General features: G+C 37.6%; 1 protein-coding gene across 3 annotated transcripts in view; it reads left to right on the plus strand.

The window, feature by feature from the left end:
* Window positions 1–683: 683 nt before the first annotated feature.
* ATP7A (ATPase copper transporting alpha) overlaps window positions 684–26217 on the plus strand; it is a 69794-nt gene continuing 44260 nt past the window's right edge. Inside the window, exons 1-4 of one of the 3 annotated variants that reach the window (XM_075184437.1) lie at window positions 684–798; window positions 7452–7584; window positions 22353–22836; window positions 25264–26007. In XM_075184437.1, coding sequence (XP_075040538.1) covers window positions 7465–7584; window positions 22353–22836; window positions 25264–26007 — 1348 coding nt within the window. In that variant the 5' untranslated portion in view covers window positions 684–798; window positions 7452–7464. Of the gene's footprint in view, window positions 799–2806; window positions 2885–7451; window positions 7585–22352; window positions 22837–25263; window positions 26008–26217 lie in introns of those variants that run through there. The other 2 variants (XM_075184440.1, XM_075184439.1) reach the window with 2 other exon arrangements.

A 26217-nucleotide genomic window follows, 5' to 3' on the forward strand; every position in this document is an offset into this window, starting at 1 on the left:
GTCAGTGTGGAGCTTGACTATGTCACAGCTAAGTGTCACGCTCACAGCTAAGTGTCACGCTCACAGCTGAGGATGCCACCCCCACCAAGAGAACAAAAAATAAGAACATTTCCATTGCCAAATCTCTAACACCTGGGACTGTCTTTGTAAATTAGGGACAGTTGACAATTATGCATGTATGCAGTGAACTGAATGTGTTTGTGGGACTGGGTCTTGATCTTTTGAGGACTTCAAAACAACTGAATAACTCCAATATTTTGACTACTCTCATACTACACCTTCTTACTCCACATATATTATGATCAAATTATTATTATAGCTATAGTTTATGTATCTGTTCAGCATATTGCTATATATTGCGTGCACGTAACAAAGATTAAATAAAAAAATGTGAAATTAATATAGTAATATTCATTTATGTAACGATAGAAGTGAACATGAGACTAGATTGTCAGGATACTGATGAATTTGACCATTTGATAATGGGATTAGTGTCGAGCATGTGACTATCACAGGACTGCGGCAGTGCGGGGTCATCTCATCAACATTCTCTAGTCACGTGAAGGTATCTCTACTCAACTCCGCCTTATGGACTTTTTGGCCTCAAGTTGCCATGGTGATTGCAAGCTCGGTCATGTGACTTTGCTCTTCTCTCGCGAGACCTTTTCCATTCCGGATCTCAGTATCTGGCTGGCACAAAGTGACAGCGCGGCTCAGGATGAGAATGTGAGTGCAGCCTGGGACTGGCTCCAGGAAACGGGGATGGTCACCCTCCCGCCGGCTTATAGTCTGATATATGTAAGTAACACGTTTATACCTCCTTCTAAAAGACATCTTCCTCTCAGAACTCTCTTATCTATAAGTCAGGACATGCTCTTTTCCTTTGTCCCCTTGTATATCACTTTGTCCCCTTGTATATCACTTTGTCCCCTTGTATATCACTTTGTCCCCTTGTATATCACTTAGTCCCCTAGTATATCACTTAGTCCCCTTGTATATCACTTAGTCCCCTTGTATATCACTTGGTCCCCTTGTATATCACTTTGTCCCCTTGTATATCACTTAGTCCCCTAGTATATCACTTAGTCCCCTTGTATATCACTTAGTCCCCTTGTATATCACTTGGTCCCCTTGTATATCACTTAGTCCCCTTGTATATCACTTGGTCCCCTTGTATATCACTTGGTCCCCTTGTATATCACTTGGTCCCCTTGTATATCACTTGGTCCCCTTGTATATCACTTGGTCCCCTTGTATATCACTTGGTCCCCTTGTATATCACTTGGTCCCCTTGTATATCACTTGGTCCCCTTGTATATCACTTGGTCCCCTTGTATATCACTTGGTCCCCTTGTATATCACTTGGTCCCCTTGTATATCACTTGGTCCCCTTGTATATCACTTGGTCCCCTTGTATATCACTTGGTCCCCTTGTATATCACTTAGTCCCCTTGTATATCACTTAGTCAATAGGACTTGTCTATCTTTTATCTGGGAATACTATTGCCATCTCATTCACTTGATAATAAGACATTTGACCTAATACCTTCCATGTAGCCCTGACTCTTTACATAGCTGCCCTCTTATGCTCTTTCCCTGATACTTCTTTTGGGACATAGTTGCCCCTCTCTTACCTATTGAAATGACACCTGCTGCCACCTCATACTGTGCCCTTATACTTATTCTGGAACACGACTTTGCTGTCGCACTTTTCCATGTTTACAGTGATCCTAACTGCCCACATATTCTCTTCCCTGTTATTTTTGGAACATGATTTAGTTGCCCCTATCTCCCATACTTAATGTGATACAGAGCACCTAACTGCCCTCTCATACTGACTTAGCTGTCCCATTCTCCCATATTTGCTGTGAGACATTGGACACATCTGACCCATTATTACTCTTCCCTTCTAATTACTGTTAGCCCTCAACCCCACTTCTCCTCACTTATGATCCCCATACTGTTCCCCTACTGTGTGACTTCGCTAAACCCCTACTGTTTCTTTATACTTACTGTGAGATAGGCATCCTAACTGCTTTGGTGACTTCTCTTTTCCTCCAACTGCTCAGCATTGTAGAAAAAATAAACATTACTTGCAAATAAGTTAAATTGTCATTTTAAAAGAAATTAAGCTGATAATCTTTTCACGCAAGTAGATTAAGACATAAGGTCCTGGCATGTGTAGAATTTCCACACATAACATAACTTTGTCAGGTATATTCTATTCTGATCCCCTTACCATACAGTTTTGCTTTAGTATTTGAATACCTGTTTTTTTTACTGGAGACTAGAGTTTTCTACTTGCACACTGTTTTAATTCCTGTATTTGTGATCTATGTGTCAGTCTGCCTTCATCTTTATCCCTGTCTGCTCTCCACACCCTTTCAGATTATGGTATTTATCCCCCTTTTAACTAGACGGCATGCATGCCCACACCCTCCAACGCTCTCTTCTGAAATTAATTGTGCACCATATTTTGTTATTAAATTAGAGAGATCACTGATTTGCACAGACACGCCTCAATGAATCATTGATTCAACATCTGTTATGATTATGAACATTTAAGTATTTACATACATTGTGTAATTGGAGATTTTACGAGAAATTATTTTTTATATGGATTTAAAATGTTCTTCTATTCTAATTGTCTTTTACAACAATATTTTATGTATATGCTACATAAAGATACAAACCAGTTTTGGGATTTGGACCTCTGTAAGTCTGATGTAGCAGTGCCTGCTTGCATTTTGTGCTCTCAATAGTACTGATATGTTCACACACTGAAGCTGTTTCTCTCAAATGGCAGCTTCCTATCACACTTCTTTTTGGATTGGCGCTCAGAAATAGAAGAGGGGGCTGTCCCAGGAGTGGAAGCGCTGCATAGGTAAATGGTTTATCTTAAAGGACATGCTACAATGCAGACCCTCGTCTCGTGGGAGACAATTGTTTTTTTAACCAGTTAAAGCCAAAGTTGGTTTACACCTCTGTGACCAGACCAATTATCATGATTTTGTGCTGTTCATTTTTCATTTCTTAATCTACCCAAGCAAATTCTATATAGTTGTTTGGGACATAACAGAAGTTTCTTTTGGTATTAAATAGCTTTTTATTTTGCATCAACTACCTAAGGAAAACAGGTAATTGGTGTAAAATCACAAAAATACATTTATAAAGCAAAAATATATCTATGTTTGCAATGGTTACTGGTAAATACTGGAGGACAACTCCACCCAGAACTAAAAAGTTTTATTTGATGTTTGATAAGTAAAGCATAAATACAAAATATTATTTATCTTCCTTGTGGTATTCATCCGATCTGGCAGATCCCAATTTGCCTGTGGCTCTCAGGAGAGCCTGCCTCAATGAGTAACACAAAAGCTAGGAAAGCATCTCCTGGGCTACAACAGAACATTGGTCAACTGATGATGCCTGCTGAGGCAGTCTTTTATTCATACAGACTTGTCTGTCGGCAACATGATGCTAGTAGGATGTGAACAGTCTTCCCTGACTGCTGCAGATATTGGGAGATCTGCCAGAACAGATAGGTCACTGCAGTGCAGTTAAGCAGTATTTTGCTCTTATGTTTTCCTTATTGAATTCTACCCAAACTGAATCTTTAATTTTAAGAACGTTCTCTGCTTAAGCTTCAACTGAAAATCCATGTTCCCGCTGGTGTCAGGTGTACTTTAAACAAGCTAACACATCTGCTGTAGTTATTAACAAGGCAGATTGTATATTTATGGAAGAAGTATAGACAACCAGAGCTTAGGATCTACACTATCATTTTCTTTCTCAACATACAGTATACAATTCACTTAAAAAAAACACCAAAGTCATCATGGCCAATCTTGTTCGGCTGAGCTCGTTAAACTTTTGCTAGTGAGTAAAGTTAACCTAATTATTAATTTTAAAAATATGATTAAATGACTAGTTTTATTGAATTACATTTGTGTTTAGTTTCACTTTATAATGTCTTGCTTTCTGTGACAGCTGGTGACCACTTCTCTACATCAGAACAGCCCCACTCATAGACATTGTTGGTCTGGGGCATGCAGGGCCCACAAATAAATGGCTTACAAGGATCCACTATAGAGATAAGATGCTATATTTTATGAAGTACACATTTGTGCACATAATAATGTCCAATAAGGACATACTAGGTAATTATTTTGTAAATTAAAAGGAATATAAAGTTTACTTGTCAAATGATGCTCGACAATCTTCCTGCAATATTCTAATAGACATCTTGCATAACTACTTTGTGGTATTCCTGCTCCTGTCACATGTAGCTTTATCCTCAATAACATTGTCTCTACCTCCCCTGAAGTACTGTGAGGTATGTGAGTGTTTCAATGATCTGTATGGCTGCACATTGAAGATTTCATACAAAAATGACCATGTGACACTTGGCAAAAGCACATTTAAAAGTGTTGCCACTTCTTTTGCTCATACTGTTCCTTTTTTGCACTTCACCCCCATGTCTTATAATAATACATTGATTCTATAATGTCACTATTGCTGTACTGCAAGTTTAGCTAATGTCCCCAGCTGGTGCTATAAAGATGGAGAACTGCGCGTGGATTATGAGATTTTAAGTCCTATTTAGATTTGCTGTCTTTTTTATGCTGAACTTAAGTGGACAAGCTTCCCCAAATGTGTTCTATTCTTATAGAATGCAGTAATATCCTATTTCATTATTCACAACAATGTATGTTGAATATGCAGGTAATTTGGCCATGCCCACTTTTAGCAAATCTATTTTGATATTAACTTTCATGTTCAAAATACTTTCATTGTTTATTTGTGAATTTGCTCTTTAAGGAAAAAATAGTTAAACACATGTAAAATAATTGTGAACTCTACTCATTATATTTTTCCTATTGGAAACAATACAACAGTCAACAGTCAATTCTCTTCTATTTCATTTCACTTAAAATAATGTGTATAGTGTTTTATGTAAAATAAAAGATATAAATCCCAAATGCCAGGTGAATTGTTGATGCTAATATTATTTGGTGAACAGACCTATAATCACTATAATGCTAATTGTGCTTCATGTATTTCTTTCTATTTCAATGGAACAAAACCTAAAGGCCAATCCAGAAGGTTCTAAGCGAAATTGTAATTAGAAATTGGTTGTGTGTTGGTTATATCTAATCCCTTTAAAATGATTAAATACAAATAAAAACTCATTATCTATAACTAATGTTCAGTTACTAGTTAGTGAAGATGTCTTTTTCCTCTGTCATAGTGTATGTCTGTAAGTGGTTTCTTAATCTGTTCATGCTGATAGCTTTATAAGAGAATAGCACATATAGGATTTGAGGCTTCCTAGTCATTACATGGAATCATTGTTCCTCTAAATTCATGTCCTTGGACAACGTGACAAAAGAACACTGTCATATATGAAAAATAGGGAAGTTCAGACTGCTAATTCCCTTGTGTTGAAGTGTTTTAGAGATTACTTGTAATTTACACTTTAATAAGTGTGTTTATTCTAGATAAAAGATAAGCCGCTTTGCAGCAAATGATTCTATTAAAAAACCACAAACGTAGTTATTTATCACTGCCAGGGCCGGATTAACCATAGGGCTAACTGGGCTACAGGGGCCTATGGCATCCAGGGGGCCCTTGAAAGTGCTCAGCAGCAGTATTGATCGGTCGGGGGTGGGGGCGCTCCCAGCCCGATCACTGCTGCTGAGCACTTTCCCTGCAGTACTTCCCGGGGGGGGTTTCCGAGGGGCGGCTCAGATCATGGGGGGGGGGGGGCCTCACGGGGGAATGGAGGCCCCCTTAGCCCAGGGGCCTCCATTCCCTTAATCCGGCCCTGATCACTGCCCAATTGGCTAAGCAATTCACAGTGCTACGTTATTATGAAACTGTGACGAGAGACTATATGACATTAGAATTACTGCATATAGAAATGTCAGGTGAGGGATTCTGGGAAATACAGGGACTCAGTGTGGCAGATTTTTTTTTAGCCTATCCAGGGTTCGTTTTCTTTTCTCAAAGAGGTGTGTGTGTGTGTGTGTGTGTGTGTGTGTGCTGCTTGTTGTAAAAAACAAACAAAAAGCAAACATTAAAAAACAGCCATTCATTTGCGGGTCCTGGAATTACTAAAACATTTTGCAAACACAGCACATGCAGTTATTGACAATAATTCAGGCTTCCTTGGTTGTCTTATAGTCAGCTAAGTATCTATTAACTTGTTGCTTCTATTGGTTTCACAGTCCAAACTCCTCTATTTCATATTGTGCAATACATTTTCTGTAATTGTTTCTGTCACCAATTTACTGTTATTAGGCATACTTGTCAACTTTTTCTCGTTCAGGGAGATCCCAGGGGGAGGTGGGCATGCGGTGGCGGGGCTTGACAATTCACATCATTTTGGCACCGCCCATAATCGATTGTCACAATTTTGGCCAATTACAGCAGGGGGTGAGGCTAAGATCACACAATATTCGTGTCATTAAGCCCCGCCCCCATCACTTATCTATTATGGGGGCAAGAACCAGGAGGTCTCCCAGAAATGTGGTAGTCTACCGGACATTCCCGGGAGAGTATGCAACTATGCGTTACAGAAAAGCAGCTAATGAATCTCTAGAGACTGAAGTGTCTCTTACATTTCTGTCTCCATTACTGATGTCATTTTGTCTTACCTGTCAGTCTTTGATTAAATCTCGGTCTCCATGAAAATGGCCACCTCCATAGGCATCAATACATAGACATTGGACATAATTTCTGAACTGTGTCATCATGCCGCAGATGGCGAAGCCAACCACGTCTTGTACTGGCTCAGCATCAGGGAGAATGTCGGACTCTTCAGGGAGTGAGGGAGATCACCCCTATTTCAGGGAGTCTCCCTGACATTCAGGGAGAGTTGGCAAGTATGTTTTTAGACTGTTAATAGTGCAAGCTGACAGTATAAAGTAATGTTGTTTTTCTAGCATATATTCTATTAACTTGTGAAAATTGTAGATGAGGTGAATGAAAAAATTAAATATCACAATGTATCCTTAGTTATATTTGCTGCAGATTAGTACAAGCAATAATAGCTTGTAAAAGATTAATTTACTTTTTGGACATAGATCCAAGATATTGCTGTATGTGTGTGAAATCAAATTAGCCAGCAGCTCTGTTGCTGCTGGGTGAATTGGTGACATCAGTAATCGGCATTGTTTAATTTAATATGTGATCTCTGCAGGGAAGCAGGATGCAGGTGTGCCTTTAAACAGCACTAGTAGCAGCATCTGGTGTCTAGCATTGAGATACATTGCAAGAATATATTATTATAGAACGTTTTAGCATTTACCTTAAGGTGCTTTTGTCCTCAATGTTTGTTATAAAATATTGTTGGTCTCATGATGTTTCAGTGGTGTTTTTTCAATGTGCTTTTGTGGCATCTTTCTGCTTCTTATGCTAAGACAGATTTATTTTTCCTTCTTGCTAAGTGATTGAATTTCAATGGAGATGGATTCAAAGGCACTGCTGGCTATTATCCCCGTGGAGGGGATGACCTGTAATTCTTGTGTCCAGACCATTGAGCAACGGATTGGCAGTCTGAATGGAATTTATAGTATTCAGGTACGTAATCTAATTCATGCATTGTACTCGTTATATTATATGCCGGTTTCTTTTTCTTATATCATTTCCAGATATCTTAGTGTTAGAACCACATTATATTCAGGTTTATGGATATTTCTCCATATAGCTATTTTAGGACATGGATATTTGTCCACTATAAGCCAGCACTTGATGCATACTTCGAAAAACAGGAATTAATCTTTAACAATCTTTTGCCTTCCTTAAGTCACTCATGGGTATCGCTGATTATGGAGCATTAAACATGGCTAAGTGTGCAGTAAAGAGAACAAATTACAATACAGCGTGTTATTATTTTATTTTTTTCCTTTGGATTGATGCATTAGTTCTTTTGGTTGGTTCTTTTCATTGTTTGGGATTATATTCTTAATCTAAAGAATTTCTTTGAATGTACATTTACTTTCTTTAGCTGAGATTTGTAGTCAAAGTTCAATAGCAGTACACAATATAGAACTCTGCAGTGTGCTATCTTCTTTCTCCTCTTGACATTCTTGATAAATATAGACAGAAACCTATGAGATTAATAAATATTTTTATGTGGATTTTTGTGACTTCAATAACCTTGCAGCCATATTGGTTTTGCAAATAAGTAGGTTTTGATACTATTTTACTGAGCATCATGAGAAACCATAAATATCCCAGGTCTTTACAGCAGACCAGACACCGGCTATTTTAGCGCTGTGTTTTTGCCTTATTACATAGTTCCTTGGTTCACCTGGTACGTAGCTTAGCATGCTGGATAAAATACACTCTTTGGGGGAGCACACAGTGGATTGCTGTGAAGTAGACGGGATGCTAGCTTGGGAGAGAGCACTGTAGTCTGATAGTCCGATTTGACTTCCGAGTTTGTCTGGTTCTTTTGTACGTCACAGATATACTACTTCACTGGTTAGAGATAACCTGTGCTAGATAAAAGCTCTCTATCAGAGGAACACTGTTCTTTTGGCTTACTTAGTAAATGTCGTCTGTATGCAGTGTAACACAATGGTGGTTATCTTCTAGGTGTAAAGTGCAAATACCCTTAGCAACCAACGAGACATTTGCTTTCATTGTGTAACTTGCAATGCTATTTTCTGATTGCTAGCGAAAGGTTCCTGCACTTTTATACTTTGTTCGTAAATAACCCTAGACACAAGTTCCACCTCATCTATAAAGAGGGCATTGTTCCAGAGGGCTTCTCATGGTCTCCCGTCCATGAATGTTCCAATTTGTTTTTTCATTTTTTTTTTTTCTGTTGATGGAGAACTATAGATCCATGAATGTAGCTTTTTGGTTCTTGGTGATTTCTCAGAGCATCATATTGTCTGATCTTTGGGTGAATTTGCTGGGACTCCCAATCCTGGGGAGTTTGGCACCTGTCTTCAGTGTTCTTAATTTTGTATATAATCTTTCTCACTGTATAATTATGGACTTCAGTTGGGAATAACCTTATAACTCCAGACTGATGAACAGCAATAGTGATGTCTTTTCTCCTTGGCTTGGTGTTGACACAAACCTGAATGTTCCAGACTGAACTGCCAATGATTCTGCTTTTACATACAGATGACACTTCCTGATAATCAAATTATGACCTACTTTACTGATAAGGAAGCAGTAATGGTGTACTTACTTTTTCACATTTGGCTTTTTCACGTTGGCTTATTTTTTGCTGAATTAAATAATGACCAAGTACAATCTGTTATGGGTTGTCACATTATTTCAGATGTATTCAAATTATACAATTTTATGTTTGTTATATATGTTTTGAAATGTAAAAACACAGATTTGAAAGACGGTATGCTTTCTTGTTCATGTGTCTGTATATATTTAATTGGTATTTTGTTTTCTAATACTAATATTCATTTTCCACAGATGTTGTTATTTTGCTGGTTTACATATAAACTGTTCCATTTTGTTGTTAATACCTTAACAACAGTGAAATAAAATAAACACATTAAAATATAATTAATGACACTTATTCAAAATACAATTGTTACATTTAGTTACCAGAAATTCTTTGAGCCCCTTGTTTTAAAAATACTATAAAGTTTTTTTTAGTTTTTTTTTTTTTAGGTATTACTAGTCTGTGTAACAAGAGGGTATATAAAAATACATACGGCTCAAGCCACTACAGGGGTGAGCTGAGTTGTACATCGCACACACCAACTGGTTTCTAAAGAACTAACATCCAATCTAAGTTTTGTTTTTCACTACACACTAACACAATCTCTAGACACTCTACAAAACTCCTATACACACAGAATGATCTCTAATTGCCTCCTCACAACTGCACTGCACCCTTGGTAGAGCTGCTTTCTCCCACAAGACAAACAGATGCCCAGGAGAATGTGCAGTCTTCACACCAGCTCCCTTTATCTTAGAGGTGGCCTGCTGCCATTCTGTTGTCTGTACCCTTCCTTAACATAGAAGATCAATACCAGCAAAGCAACAGAAAACCTTTAATTCTCAATACCATATACGTATTTACACAGGGTCTAACCTTGCACACTTATGTATACTGCAGTGTGTTACACACTAACATGGCAAAGTTTACTCAGAATTAGAGTAACAGAACTGCTCTGCAAGGTTGAATGTACAAAGTTTAGGTAATTACACAGATTTTGTGCCATGATATTCACCATGTAATACAATTGTTCTAATGCATACATAAATTATAACTGGTGTCTCAAGGCTGCTTTTAAATGCTATTTTAGTACTTGATTTGTTTTTAATTTAATAGACATTGTCCAAACAGTAACATACCTCTCCAGTAATCACATTAAGAGTTTCCCCACAAGGCAAGTCATGGACAATAGTGTGCACTTTAGGATTAAATTAGGTTTTGGCAGCATTTTTACAAGGAATTGGATGTCCTGATTGACATAATTATTTTATTACGTGTCTCTTGGTAATGTGTTTTCAACTTGTGTCCCTTTCTTAGCAGAAAAAATACAAATGTATACTGTCAAATATTAACTGTTTAAAATCTGCCATTATCATGTTTAAATAATTTAGTATAATATTTTTGGATGGTAAGAACAGATCAGGTAAAGTGCTTTTACAATGTTTGTTTGTGGCACGAACATTACTAATATCCATATCTAAACATAGAGAATGAACATTATCAAAAAAATATAATATTTATACTTTTAAACAAATACTGAGTTTATTTTTTCATAGATCAATGTGTACAACTTCAAAATTGCCTTCTATCCACAGATATAATTATCATGGACGATATAATGTGTGTACTATCTCTCTGGGGAACAGTGTTCCAGTATTATAATTGGATGTCATCAGGGATTATCTTATATTTTTATGATTAACTTAAAGAGCATCTCTTATTGTGAGTCTCACCTGTCATACCAGGAATGGCAAGTATGTGATTCACTCTGAACTACATCTTGCACCACTTGGGAGATTCTACAGTAGGTTCCATTGTGTGTTATGGAATGTGAGGTATACCTTGGCAAAATATGCAGAAGTTTAGGTGTAGCATTGGGTAGGATTGTAGCAGGAATGTATTGTGAAATCTAAACACACAGACTGACAGTGAACTTGTGTATGCCCAGATCTCCTACGCCAGAATGCGGATTGGATTTGAGCCACTCTAGTAGGAACTAACCTTAGCACTGACATTGCAGAGATGAGGTGGTATTTTCTCATTGCGTGCAGTTCATAATAATGCAACCATAGCACTGTAAACAATGTACAGACCTATAATCACTATAGTGCTAATTGTGCTTCAGGTATTTCTTTATATTTCATTGGAACAAAGCCTAAAGGCCAATCCAGAAGGTTCTATAAGCGAAATTGTAGTTAGAAATTGGTTGTGTGTTGGTTATATCTAATCCCTTTAAAATTATTAATTATAAATAAAAAGTCATTATCTATAACTAATGTTCAGTTACTAGTTATTGAAGATGTCTTTTTCCTCTATGTCTGTAAGTGGTTTCTTAATCGGTTCATGCTGCTAGCTTTATAAGAGAATAGCACATATAGGATTTGAGGCTTCCTAGTCATTACATGGAATCATTGTTCCTCTAAATTCATGTCCATGGACAACGTGACAAAAGAACACTGTCATATATGAAAAATAGGGAAGTTCAGACTGCTAATTCCCTTGTGTTGAAGTGTTTTAGAGATTACTTGTAATTTACACTTTAATAAGTGTGTTTATTCTAGATAAAAGATAAGCCGCTTTGCAGCAAATGATTCTAATAAAAAAACCACAAACGTAGTTATTTATCACTGCCCAATTGGCTAAGCAAGCCACAGTGCTACGTTATTATGAAACTGTGACGAGAGACTATATGACATTAGAATTACTGCATATAGAAATGTCAGGTGAGGGATTCTGGGATATTTTTGTAGCCATTCACTCGCGGGTCCTGGAATTACTAAAACATTTTGCAAACACAGCACATGCAGCACTAAGACTGCTTTTGCTGGTGAGTGGAATTCGCAGTATTGCGTGCTATGCTTTCCTGGTGACTGTATGTTTTGTAATGTTAGTGGGTAAGCAGCCTGTTAGACATATGACTAGTTTGATGTGTAGTGCACAGATGTTGGGTTCATTTTTGGTAATGATAACCAGTATAATTACTAAAATATTATTTTAAAATGTAACTCAATAAAGTACAGTGTGTAAGTTTAAGTTTATGATTGTGCCGACGATGTGATTTTATGAATAAAATAGTTTTAGTCTCACTGACACTTGTGATAGCGCTGAATAAACGAGTAAGTAAAATTTGTTAGGGACAGCAGACTAAAACAGACTGAGGATTATCAGTGCATGGAGGTATGCAGACCTTGCGAGAAATGCCACTCTCCTTATAATAGAGGTAGAAAGTTGTTGGCAACCTGTTTTATTGCAGTGTTTAAGGAATTGTTAAATTCTAGATCAAGTTCTACAAAGAATATCTCTAACTTCCTTAGAGGAAAAAATGTGTTATATGCATGACAATTTTTCCCATCTGATGTATTCTACAATAAGGATAATTTACAAAAGTGTAGATGATGTTGTGTGATGTTACGATCCATAAAAAACTGTAACACTGATTTAATCGAGATGGTGGCGTGTGGGATGCAGTACTTTGCACGGTCTGATGGGTGGAGTTGTGTGGATTGAGTTGGTCCTTGCCAAGTACTGATTAAGTGCACAACTGTACCTAGTTTTACACTGAGCTGGGCTGGTAGGTGTGAAGCAGGTGTATTTAGATAGTCATTCTTTGTTTTAGAAGTAGCAGGGGCAAACGCAGGATTTCTAGATGAGAGGTTTCCATTACACACTGCCAGTGTATGAAAGGGTCATGGCTATCATCTGAGACAGTGCTAGGCTGCTCTCCATCTCTTCCCATTCCCTTCAAATACACGGACAATTGTAGCTATTTATCCTGATTCTGATGGGGCAGACCCAACAATATGTGACTGTGACTGTTCCGCTCATTCAGGACTTTGTGCCGACTGCAAGGATAGTAGGGATAAATGTCCTGCTTCCCACTGTACTGATTATTAAGTGCAAGCTGTTAACATCTTGCTGTAGTGCATATTGCTTGCTTTTAATGAGCTGTACAGTGTGAAGCGGGACATGCATCCCAACTGTCGTGGCAGTTGGTACAAAGTCCTTACTAATTCTGGACTGTCCCAGCAGATTCAGGACAGTTGGCAGATGGTGCTGATTTCTCCTACCTGTTCTTGTAGTTTTCACTACCCGCGGTTCTTAAGCTCAGTTGTTGGCTGTCTGGATTCCTGGAATGTTGGAGCCCTGTTTGGTAAAAAATATATATATATATATATATATATATATATATATATATATATATATATATATATATATATATATATATATATATATAATCTCTATATCCAAAGACGTAATAAACACTGGCGCTCACCGCAGTATTGTATAAGGTTAGTATAGAGAAAGTCCACATAAACACCTCTTCCACATATGGAGGCAGCCTTCCTTATTATAGGTGGGTAAGTCCAGAATCATATAGAAAGTCAAACAAGGATATGGCGCACAATGGTGTGTTACTAGGAATTTATCCCAGGTTCAGTGGGGAAGTAATAATATAGTCAATAGATCAAAGTTCCACGCTTGCTGGATGGTCTTATAGGACCAAGGGTATAAGTCCAGTTTGCACATATAAAAAGACAGAATAATATAGGCATACTATTAGTAGGAGCAGTGTGTTAGTGATAGCCCATCACCATAGTATTACACACCCAAAGGAAATTATATCGCTTATCTGTATGATTAATCCAAAGACTGGAACACAGCTTAACAACCACTTCTCTTTCAATATTATGTGGTCAGCACTCTCAGCAACTGCAAGTCTGGTCTCCAGTCAAAAACATCAGCATACTGTAAACACCATATCTCTCTTCCACTCAGTGGGTAAGAAAAAAGGAGATAATACACTATATGGTGTAGTATTTTAAGGTAACAGTATTTAATCAGGATTTAACATATAAAATGCACACTCACAAAGAGTAATAATAATGCAAGCTTATCTGAAATTCAGGTATCAGATATACCATGTCCTCAGGTACAGCAGGAACCTCCCACAGTCTTCCGCACAGGATTAACTGATGGTATGGTGACCCAAATATACACAGGAACAGTTGGAAAAGAGCCTCTACGCGTTTCGTCCTCAGACCTTCCTACCTGAAACCAACCCAACATTAAATTGATAGCATTCACATCCAATAAATAGATCTATTTTCTCCCGCTTAGCTCGGACATTAAATAAATAGCACTCATAATTAAATAGAGCTAATTCTCTCCGCAATGCCCTGACATTAAATTAATGGTATGGGTCATTCCACATCAAAGCAACACAATTTTAGAAAAAAATCTACCTTACATTTTCTAATTTTAATTAAATTTGGTATAATAAATGCTGCCATGGGTGTAAAGAAAACGCCCAAATCTCAGGCCGATATGTGCACTGGTTTTGAAGTTATATGCTTTTAAAGTTGCACTTTTTTAATGAAAAACTTTCCTTTTTAAAGTTTTTTTAAATTGCATTTGTAGCTCACCTGATTGAGCTAGAGAGTTGGGCAAAGTCTCATTTCAAACCTCTTTATTATGGGCTTTCATTTAATATATAACACGACATCATGTTTCAATAGAAATATAAAGTTTTCAAAATCAAAATTTAGATTTTCTCAAAAAGCCATATTTTAATTTTTTGGAAAAACCTTTCAGAAATTGTTCATACTGTTGTTAATAAATCTCCAAAGGTTTATTTTGGGATCATGATGGAATCATCTGCTACAAGGACTGTAAGTTCTGAGTGATTCATGAAAATTATATTTATTGAGCCACTACACATCTGAGAAAATCAACAAAACAATATTTTTCCCAGTACACACTTTATTAGAGGACTGCACTTTCCTCTTCAGGTGTGTTTGGGGACAAGATTTTACAGACAGTGCCTGCTCCCACTTATGTGCAGGCATGTAAACTTAAGTGGAAAGTTACTCCACGTGGAATGACATTTCCATTGTGTTGAAAAGGCAGGGACAGGTTAGGTTTTAATCAGTGAAGAAAACCCCTTGGTCACTAATTTAAGCCCACCCAAACCTTACCTGACCCTGGACCACTTTTGTCACATTTCAAAAAGTGGAGTGTTTAATTTCAGTGGATTATCAGACTGGGAGAATGTGTGCTGGGAGCAGGGAGGAACAGAAATTTGGAGAAGTGGTGCTGGGAGGGAGAGACACAGAAGACTGGGCGCAACACTGTACTCACAAGAAGCCTTAGCAACCCGGCCAGGCAGAGAAGAGAAGGTACAACCCATGAGGCTGCTGCTGATCTCCACAGGTCAGAGGAGCATGTGATTGGCTCCTCCAGTCAGAGCTTGGCACATGCTCTTAATACCCCTCAGAGTCTTATGGGAAATATTTCCTTGACTCCCCAGCAGCTCAGTCCTAGCCTGCTGTGGTGTTTCAAATGGTTTAGAACAGAGGTTGGTGTTTAAATTGCTTTAGAAAAATAAAGAGCAATAAAGATGGAAGAAAGTGACAGGTACTTTGTTTCAACCCATTTAAGTAGACTAATCGTACTTCTAATAAGAAGGGATTGAGAACTGTTTCAGAATGGATGTGTAAATTATTTTCCGAGATACCAAAAGTTGCAAAAGTTTGTGCCAGCTGCAGAAAATAACTTGGGACACTTCGAAAAGTGGGTCATTGTTCAGTTCCTCAAGATAATGTAGTATCCGCTCCCACTTGCTGACATCTGAGGGCATGTAACTGTTGTCTCTGACAAGAAATGGTGGCTCGCATTTATTCTGGAGAAAGATGAAGCATTGATGAAGTGAAAGTGACATCCTCCATCCAGCTGGTCCATCACCACCTTTTTTATACCCAAGGAAGCCGGATGTTTTATGGATTACTATGATAGATGTTCTGTGTAAGGTAAATCCATTAAGTCCAACAGGTTCACCCTTTCTGAAATGGAAATTCTAAAAACAAATGAAGCCTTCAGCCAGTTCCAACCCATCAAGTAGCACCATCCATCCAGAGCAGCAGCTCCAAATGGTAATGATCTGTAGTAATCTTTCTTAGACTATGTGAATGGCATAAAATTATCATAAATGTTTTAAATATTTCAGTATGTAACATAATGTGCGATTGTACACAATACACACCAAAAGTATTGTTTAATGAGATAAATTAAAAGTAATGAGCAGGCCTAGATAGTTCCCATTTTCATTATTTTAACAAACAGTCCAAAGTGAAAGCTCTTGTAGCAGATGATCCCAAAATAAAACTTTGGGTATTTATTAACAACAGTGAACAATTTTTGAGATGTTTTTCAAAAATTAAAAAATATGTGTTTTTGAGAGAACCATAATTTGTCTTTTGAAAATGTTACAATTTAAATTTTTATTGAAACATACATAATGCTTATTATGTGTGAGTCCATAATAAGAGGTTTAAAATGAGACATTGCCAAACTCTCTAGCCCAATCAGGTGAGCTACAAATGTAATTTTAAAAAAACGTTAAAAGCAAGTTTTTCGTTAAAAAAGTGCAACTTTAAAGGCGTATAACAAAACCAGTGCACATATCGGCCTAAGATTTGGGTAGGTTTCTTTACACCCATGACAGCATTTATTATACCAAATTTCATTAGAATCTGAAACGGTCAGTTTGAAACCCTGTGTTTATTTGATGTGGAATGACCCATATTTACATTTAATAATAAAATGTATTTCCCCCCAAATATTCCCAATATTAAATAATTGGTATTCACAATGAATAAATAGCTCTCCTTTTCCCTAAAATCAGTTCCACATTAAATTAATAAGCCCCAAACCACCCTAGCATTAATTAAAGTTTGCGATCACACCATCTTATATTAAGTCATTACTATGACATTAAATTAATATTTCTCACACACTATTAAATAATTACTACCATCGCTCACCATTAAATTAACACCCAGGCTCTAGACATTCTAAAAACGGTAGTCTGGGTCTTCCCTATATTCATAAACATTACTTTGTGTCTCACCTCACCTAAATCAATCTTGCCAATGCATATCTCCATGCTAGATTGTGGGTGGATACTGAGGCTGATCTTCTTCAGATGTTGTGTCCTTCCATTTTATACTGGTTGGATCCGAGAGACTGGCTGCCCCCCGTACGTTTTTCTCTATTAATTTGGAAATATTGTATTCGCTCTTTAAAGCTTGTTGATATCCCAAAATGAATACCCCTCATTTCCTCCCCAAGCTTTTTGTCTCAATAGATCATCCACCATAAGTTGAGGAGTGGAGGGAAATTAGAGAAGCAGTCGCTAAATCTTCAGTTTGCACTGAGATTAAAGAGAACTCTTATAAACTTTTATTTCGCTGGTATCTGGTCCCCTCCAGACTGAAAGCTATTTATCAAAATACTACAGACCTCTGCTGGTGTAACTGTGGTCAGTGGGGATCCCTGTCTCACATTTGGTGGAGCTGTCCTAAAATTTTCCCTTTCTGGCGAGGCATTGCTGGTCCTATCCACAAAATTACCCACCAGCAAGTCCCCTTTCATCTCTCCTATTTCCTCCTTCCTCGCCTCGCCCCTGACACTCAGAGTGATTTGGAAACTCCCAGGCTTTATCCTCACTGCTGCCAGATGTCTAATTGCTAACAATTAGAAGCAGTCGGAGAGTCCCACTATTCCAGCATTGATTCAGCGTGTTTGGCAAATCTATAACCAAGAACATATGACTTGTATCTTAAATGATCATCCTAATCAATTCCTATCAAACGGACATTTCTGGCAAGACTATTTTGCTTCCTAATATCCTACTTCTTTAAATATGACATAACCCAGCTGTTCAGGGAACTCAATGCTCCCAACTGTTTCAATTTCCCTTTTTTTCAACTATTTTTCCTCATTTTTTTTCCCTGTACGACCACTTTTTTTTTTCTTTCCTCCCCTTCTCCACTCTTTTGCCTTTTTCCTATTCTGTTTCTCTCTACCTCCAGATATCATGTAAGCAGCTCTTATTATTTAGTTTTACACAGTCATTCCAGTATCTGTTTTAGGCTCACTATAAATGTATTTTTCATTTATTCTTAACAATATTTTACAAAATGTATGTATTTTTAGATCTGGTTCTCTGTCTCTATGTAAAAAAAACAAAAACCCTCAATAAAACCTTATTTAAAAATAAATAAAATAATAATAAAAAAAATGTGAAGATAAATGAACACCCAGGCTCCACCATTTATAAGTACTCACTTACCTTCTTTAATTTGGATCTGTACAAACCAGACTCTTCTGTCTTCTACTTGCTGCACTATGACATGCTACCTGCCTCACACATACTACAGATAGGGGTGGAATGGATCGGTGCACAGGCTTTTCCTCAGCGCAAGAGGTGTCCCTATACTTACAAGGGGTTCTCATTTTGCACCTTCCAGTTGCTCTTCTGTAGAAATTGCATTTCTAGGTACACTTTCACTAATGTAACCCACAAAAGTGACACCTGTACTGCACTTATGATTAATGTAAGACATAAATGAGGTAAAACGAAGCAGTATTTTAAGAGTGAAATGTAAAAAGTAATGAAGAGGATGGTCATAAAGTGGTAGAAGGTTGGACTATCAGTGATTGTTCCTACTGTTTCCAGGAAGCCCATTTTCTGGATCATTTACAAATGTAGACACAGATTGATTTTATTGGATGTGCACCGTGAATTGTGCTGGTTTCCCTCCACACCCTCCGTTTTTCCTGGTTCCTGCTTTCCTACCTATCCTGTTTTATTATACGTGTTTATAAATAATGAACGTGGGTATCAATATATATGTAAGCTATCAAACACTATGCATACTGACAGATGTTGCTGATTAGATACCAGCCATAATGATCATAAGCTTAGATGGTGCAAGTACAGTAACATCATTGTAATGATAATTGATGAAACATGGCTTGTATGTATTGTAAGACCTTGCTTTTATATGGTGTGCTTTTATATTGATATTTTGTGTTATCCCAGTCTCCAATAAAAACAGATTGAAGAAGAAATATACTTGGTGGACACTAATGCAACATAAACAGCGTAGAACCGCTTTTTATCTGCTTCAGTTTATAGATGGCCAGTATAGTTTCTTTCCTGGTCTTGACCTGTGTCTTGATTAGCTGAATTACATTGCCATGACTTTTAGCAAATTTTTTGTATATTTGCTAAATAGTAATATTGATTGATGTATCTGGTTTGCCCTAGAAAATAGATTGTTGCATTAACCTAAAAGCAATTTGGTATGTTGATGCTTTATTTCATTAGAAAAACTTGTTTAGTTTTGACTAATACCTTACACATTTTGCTGGAGTTGGGGCCTGGTGGACATGTCTGCATGGAGTGTGCGACCACATTAAACTGTATGGATACAATAAACAAGTAACGTTGTTAATCTTGATTATCCTTAATATCTAAATCTTCTGAGTAGATTGGCAGTGGTCTGCTTCAGTTGATAGCTACAATAGGCCCTTTTCTTATCCAAGATGTAACAAAAAGGCTTATACATGTTCTGCATCCTTCTGTCTGGCATATCGCCTCGGCCATGCAAACTCTTTTCCATCCATCCTAAATGTGGGAAAACTGATTTTCACCTCTTGCCTCTCGACATCCTTCACACCACTCTGCAAATCCCAGCAATGGGATAGTCTCCAGAATCCAACGCAAATTACACAACCTCACCTACAAAGCCCTCAAGACCACCCCTTCACAAATATCTACCCTCATCTCCAAACACTCTCCCTCAGACCGTATTCAATCTACCTCTGACCTGCACCTTGTCTCACCTCTGATAATCAACTCTCACTAATGCCTACAAGAGATCTCCTGTGATGCTACCAACTGGTGGAATTTGCTACCACTCCCGATCAGACATTCTCCCAGACTTCAAATCTTTAAACGTCACTGAAAACCCACCTCTTTGTTAAAGCCTACTCTACTCCCATCTATACTACTTCTACTAGTACACCTCACATCTGTGTCAAACTCTGTTCTGAGCCCCACTAGCTCCTCTTGTCTCAGCTGTACTCTACCATTTAGATTGTGAGCTCTTTCATGAGCAGGGCCCGCTCTTCACTTTTGTTTTCACAGCTGCATTTATTTTATTCTACCTTGTAGGTTCCTGTTTTATATATTCACTGTTCAGTGCTGCGGAGCACTGTGGTGACTTACAAACTAATAACAATAATAATAATCGATTTGTATAATCACCGCAGGAGGGCACTACCCTAATATGCTGAACTTCTCAGCCACCAAAACCAAACTGCATGTACAAATGTAAGCTATCCGTCAAATTTATGTATGCTTGAAAATACTGTTTTGCTCCTATGGTGCAGGACTTGGGATATTTTTCAAATGAGGAAACAGCCCTTCGATTTTTAAGTGTTTCATCATCTTAGGCCTGATGTTTGTTACGTAATATAGGCACGCTAAAAAAAATAATCTAGAGATGGCTGTAATATTTGACTGTTTTCTTAGACACTCTCTACAGAGAGACACTGTTAATTATTGACAACCATGTGTACATGACATAAAGACTGATCTTTCAACTATTCGCAGTATTCAAACACTACACAAGAGGACCACAGATGCGGAAACGGGCACAGCTGGGCAGCACTCATGCCAGATTGGATGGCTTGCAGAATTGGCTGCATCTGAATAATATCTGGCTAGTGGATTTTCCTTATAAGTTTAAGGGCCAAGATCTGAACTTTTTTCTTTTTGTTGTTGTTGAGAACTGGGCAAAAGAATTATTGAGTGCAACTAGAACACACAGAGTACCAAAGCATCTCCTTTGCCCCAGAGCTCCACCATTATTCCTAATAGCCAAATTAATTATAGGAACTGGGATATGTGTCTTGGTTTTGCATGTAAAAAAGGTGGTCTTTATGTTAACAATGCCTGTAAATCAATCACTGATTGCACAGCTGAAGTACAGAAGCAGAGAACAAAATTCAGAGCTATCAACAAACAATTTACAACATATAAATACCAATGTGCAATGGCATACCCTGTTAAATTGAAAGTAACGTGCCCACCGGCAGAGAAGAAGTAACTGTTCTGTCGTTTGCCTAAGCATGGGTAACATTTGCTGTGTACTATTTTTCTATAATGTGTACTATCGATACTATTATACCTGTATACCCTATGGAGTGAGCAGCTTCTACCCCATATTCATTTCTTGTTAACTTGTGTATTCCGAGGGTATATTTTTGTTTGCTCAGATCTATGTTTAAAGGGATGGATGGAGTGGTGGTGTGTGAAGAGCAGGTTTTTGTAAACCCCCCCCCCCTCCCTGCAGAGTAATGTGTGGATGTATGAATTCGGTGTGTTGTTATTCTGCAGCTATGAAATTGTACTAGTCTATCAATCCTACACCTTCCAGTTGTTAAGCTGTCGACATGGATAAATATAATTAGGCCTGGAATGTGAGGGTCTGGAGAGCTACAATAATCATAACATTGTGCTGAATGTTGTTAAGAAGCACTTGGCATGCTTAATTGTCTTACAAGAAACTTGTTTAACGGGCCCCAACACTTTTTCAATAAGTTGTCTATGGATTCAATGGGCATTTCACTCAACCTAGTTCACTTGCTGTAGGGGGGTATAAATACTGTCTCGGCTCTGTTTCAATGAAGGTTCTGTCTGTACAGCAGTGTGACGTGGGGCACTATTAAATGTCCTATTGTAATTGTAACATTCAAAATACTCTGTTTACATTTATAATTCATCTTTTATTTGATTAAAGAAAAAAGCTTCTGGAGGTTTTAAAGTCAAAATTGAGCATATTGCCTACTACCTTACTACCTATACTGAAATCTTGAGTGTCTTTAACAATCTCCCCTCTTATCTCTCTCCCTCTCCCTGTATGGAGATAGAAAAACTCTACATTACACTTCAAACCTTCTCCTGTGTTACTGCTACCCATGGTTGTTTTTTTTTCCAGGGAGACATAGGTGTGTAGATTAGGTCCCCTGATTACTGTCCATTTAATATGATAACAATATCTGTATTTTATGTGACTGATATGTAATGATTCAGGTAATACAGGCAAGACAACTGTGAAACTCTCTCCACCTCTCTAGAGTTAATTAAGCAGTTTTTTTTTTTTTTTTTGCCCTGTGTTAATTTTAAAACCAGTCCCAGATTTCACTTGTAGGAACATTTTGGTTTTTTTTTTTTGGCTGGCCAGGTAGTTCCTCTATTTTATTTGGCTACTTTATTCTATCTCTGTTTACATTTCAGGTATCGCTGGAAGGTAAAAATGCTACAGTGATTTACGACCCTGTGCGTCAGACGTCGGACACCCTGCAGGAAGCTATTGAGGATATGGGATTTGAGACTGCACCTGTTAGTACAAACTTACAGCCTGTACCTACTGATACAACCTTTCTCCACCTGTCTTCAGAGCAGTCTGCAGAACACATCCGTTGTGGACTTTTACAGCTCAAGGGAGTCTTGGATGTAAATAACTCTCCAGAGAGGACCGTGCTCAGTGTGACTTTTATACCTTCAGTAGTGAATACTGACATTATTATTGAAAAGTTTCCAGGACTGCGTTTAAAAGCCATGAACCCAAGTAAGAGATTTTCTGCTCCTCTAGACCATCAAACCACCCAGACTGGAGATGTCCTGGTGAAAATGAAGATAGAAGGCATGACTTGCCATTCTTGTACCAGTACTATCGAAGGCAAGATTGGGAAATTGAAAGGAGTGCAACGTATCAAAGGTAGTATCATATTACACATTACTTAGTATGCTAGTAGTTAATGAAACAGATAAGCAGACACTGGTTTTCTACTTATCCCTAAAACATTTAAACATTAAGGGCCTGATTCATTAAGGAGAGTAAGGCAAAAAAAGGAGTAATTTTTCTCCTGGACAAAAACCATGTTACAATGCAAACCATGGTGCAAATTAGTTTATTATTTTGCACATAAGTTAAATAGTGGTTGTTTTTTCATGTAGCTTTCAAATACTGGATAGCTTTATTTTTACATTGAAATTTTAAGTTGATCTAGGACTTGCCCTATACCAACTATAAATCTGCCATTACATTTTAAATTTACCTCCCCCTTCAATACAACATGCTTTTGCCAAGTTGCAAAGTTACTCCTTTTGTTTGCTTTGCTCTCCTTAATGACTCGGGCCATAAAAGTATAGTTATACAGAAAAAATATTGCAGACAATTGACGCTAACCTCTACGTAATAGGGAATAGCTCTTCTCAACTCAATAAATGTACAGAATAATTATAATATAGATCACCCTCTAGATGGGCTCAAACTGTTAAAAAAACACAGATATAAAGTCCACTTCTCAGAAGTATAAATCCTACATATAGTCTTTGGTACTTCATCTGTATTAGGGTCTTTATCTTCCAATGTACTCATGTGGTGGTGAAGCAAGTCTCATATAATAAATAATCACAGCCCCACAGGTGCTCAAGCATCCACCAAATAAAGCCTGGACAGGTGGACTTGGGTGATTATATCACCATATTATGATTACACCCCCTTTGTCTGTATGCTTACGTTATTTCTATGTTGTCAAACACCTTTACAAATATATCTCTTCCTCTATATTTCACTCTCCTATCTCCTCAATGAATATTTATTAAAAAAATACACAGACATTTTAAATACTTCATAAGATCGTAAGGACATGTATCCCCTGAGAGGGAAGGCAATATGTTTTCTTACCAGACAGTGGAATTATAGCTGTTGCAAAGTCCCAGGATCTCTCCATTCATTTGTAATAGTCATCAACTGTGGCTGAAATTATCCTCTAGAATTATCGCCGACAATCGCAAAGTGGACGGAGAGATCCCGGGATCTCATGCAAAGGAACCCTTCCTACCCATTGTTTTCATGTCTGCATTTATTTATTTTGTTTGTTATATATTCTCTGTTTTTCCTCATTGTCCAGTGCTGCAGACCAATCAATAACGATGATAAAATTAAAATAATCCATTTTTGAGGATTAATGAAACATACTGTGCTCTGTGTTTTGAGGTTTGCATGAAGTTTATCAGTACTACATACATGTTTTAGCAGCATCCCAATTTCTCACTGATTTGTTGTTACAATGATTTGCAATTTTTTCTGTCACAATATACGAAGGATATACATTTTGTATATTCATGAATTAAAATCACATGTTTTATATTTTTATGCAAGTACATTTTAATATATTTTCGGTGCCTGTACCGGTTCTGCCCATTTAAATATAGTGTATTTGCTTCACGTTCAACATGGGTGGATTGACCTCTGACGAAGCGCCTGTACACATACTCATGTACGTAAAAGGTGTTTATTTCCTCACATAGATCACCATCTTCTGGTTCCTGCTTAATGCTGAGTGCAAAGTTTACCTACATTTGTGTTTTGGGATTTTTTTGGTACATCTTATGACTCAATGAGTTCGGTGGATAGGTTTACAATAGAGATCAATAGTCTCTATGATATATGGTAATAGGTATTTGTGCTACATCCACTGTGCAGATAAAATTAAACCACGAAAACAGTGTTTCCCCTTAATATTGCGGGACATTGTGTAATTGAAGTTACCACATACTTGTCAACTTTATTGACCTGTCCTCTGGGAGATCTGGGAAAACTATGTGACCACACCGCCCCTCCCTCCACAAGGATTTGGGAGATTGCTTACTTGGCAGCCTCCAGGGGAAATTCTGGGTGAGTAGGCGTAGGCAAATATGAGTAACCATTAATTTTATAAATTTTTCCATGTGTCCCCAGTTTGGAGTGTGTAGCCAATCAGATCATCAGAATTTTAACAGAAGCGTAGAGTATTTCAGGAGATAAGTGTGTTGATCTTGTGAGAGTGAGAGGTGGTGACACGTCCACTTGTGTGATTAGGCTACATGTGACAGGGGCAGTGTCATTATGTGTGGATGAGAACGGGTGGGGGGGGGGTATTACGAGGATTTAGACTGTGAGCTAGTGTAAGGAACCTAATTTCCTATCAGCACAGAGTAATATGAAGCTCCTATCAATCTGAAGTTTCAAAATTCAAGGATCAAGTGCACGTCTAAGTCAAACAAAGCATATACTCAACTTGTTAGAATTGATAGTATCTAAAACAAATTTGGTGACTTGATGTGTGTGAAATATCTTAATGTATTGTTTTATTGCCAGTGTCCCTGGACAGCCAAGAAGCTCACATTAGTTATCAGCCTCACCTCATCACAGCTGCCGATATAAGGTGCCAAATAGAAGAAGCTGGCTTTGCAGCATCAATTAAGAACAAGCCACGTTCGAAATTGGGAGTCATTGATGTTGGACGTTTGACAAATGCACAGACTAATGGTAATGGGGACATGGCACAAACAAGACCAAAGTCTCACAGTGATTTAACAAGACTCTCATTCCAAGTGGATGGCATGCACTGTAAATCATGTGTTTTTAACATTGAAAGTAATATTTCTTCACATCCTGGGGTGTCTAGTATCGAAGTATCATTAGAAAAGAATTCAGCAGTGATAGATTACAATCCAAATCTTACTAGCTCAGAAGCACTACGCAGAGCTATAGAATCTTTGTCACCAGGTATATTTAAAGTGAGTCTTTGTAATGGCCTTGAATGTGTTAAGCCTTCCAGTGGCCAGCGGTCATCAGAAATTTCTTCTGTAGAGGAAGCATCTTCTAACCAGACAAGTCAGGAGCCTTCATCTGAAGTCACTGTGGTCAATATTATAGGGATGACATGCAATTCTTGTGTGCAATCAATTGAGGGTGTCCTCTCTCAGAAGCCAGGTGTGACATCTATCCACGTATCCCTGGTAAACAAAAATGGGACTGTGGAATATAATCCTATTATTACCAATCCAGAAACTATCCGGGCAGCCATTGAGGATATGGGATTTGATGCCTCTCTAGCTGGTAAGTGTCCTTATACCTTTTTTACTTTTACATACTACTTGCTTACAAATATGTTCTATTTTTGAATGAAAAAATAAACAAAGTGCAAATTTTATATGTATATTCTATACATATAGTGTGTGTGTATGTGTGTATATATGTATATATATATATATATATATATATATATATATATATATATATATATATATATATATATATATATATATA

The sequence above is a fragment of the Mixophyes fleayi genome, chromosome 9 (genome assembly GCF_038048845.1).
Source record: "Mixophyes fleayi isolate aMixFle1 chromosome 9, aMixFle1.hap1, whole genome shotgun sequence".
NCBI classification, from domain to species: Eukaryota; Metazoa; Chordata; class Amphibia; order Anura; family Limnodynastidae; genus Mixophyes; species Mixophyes fleayi.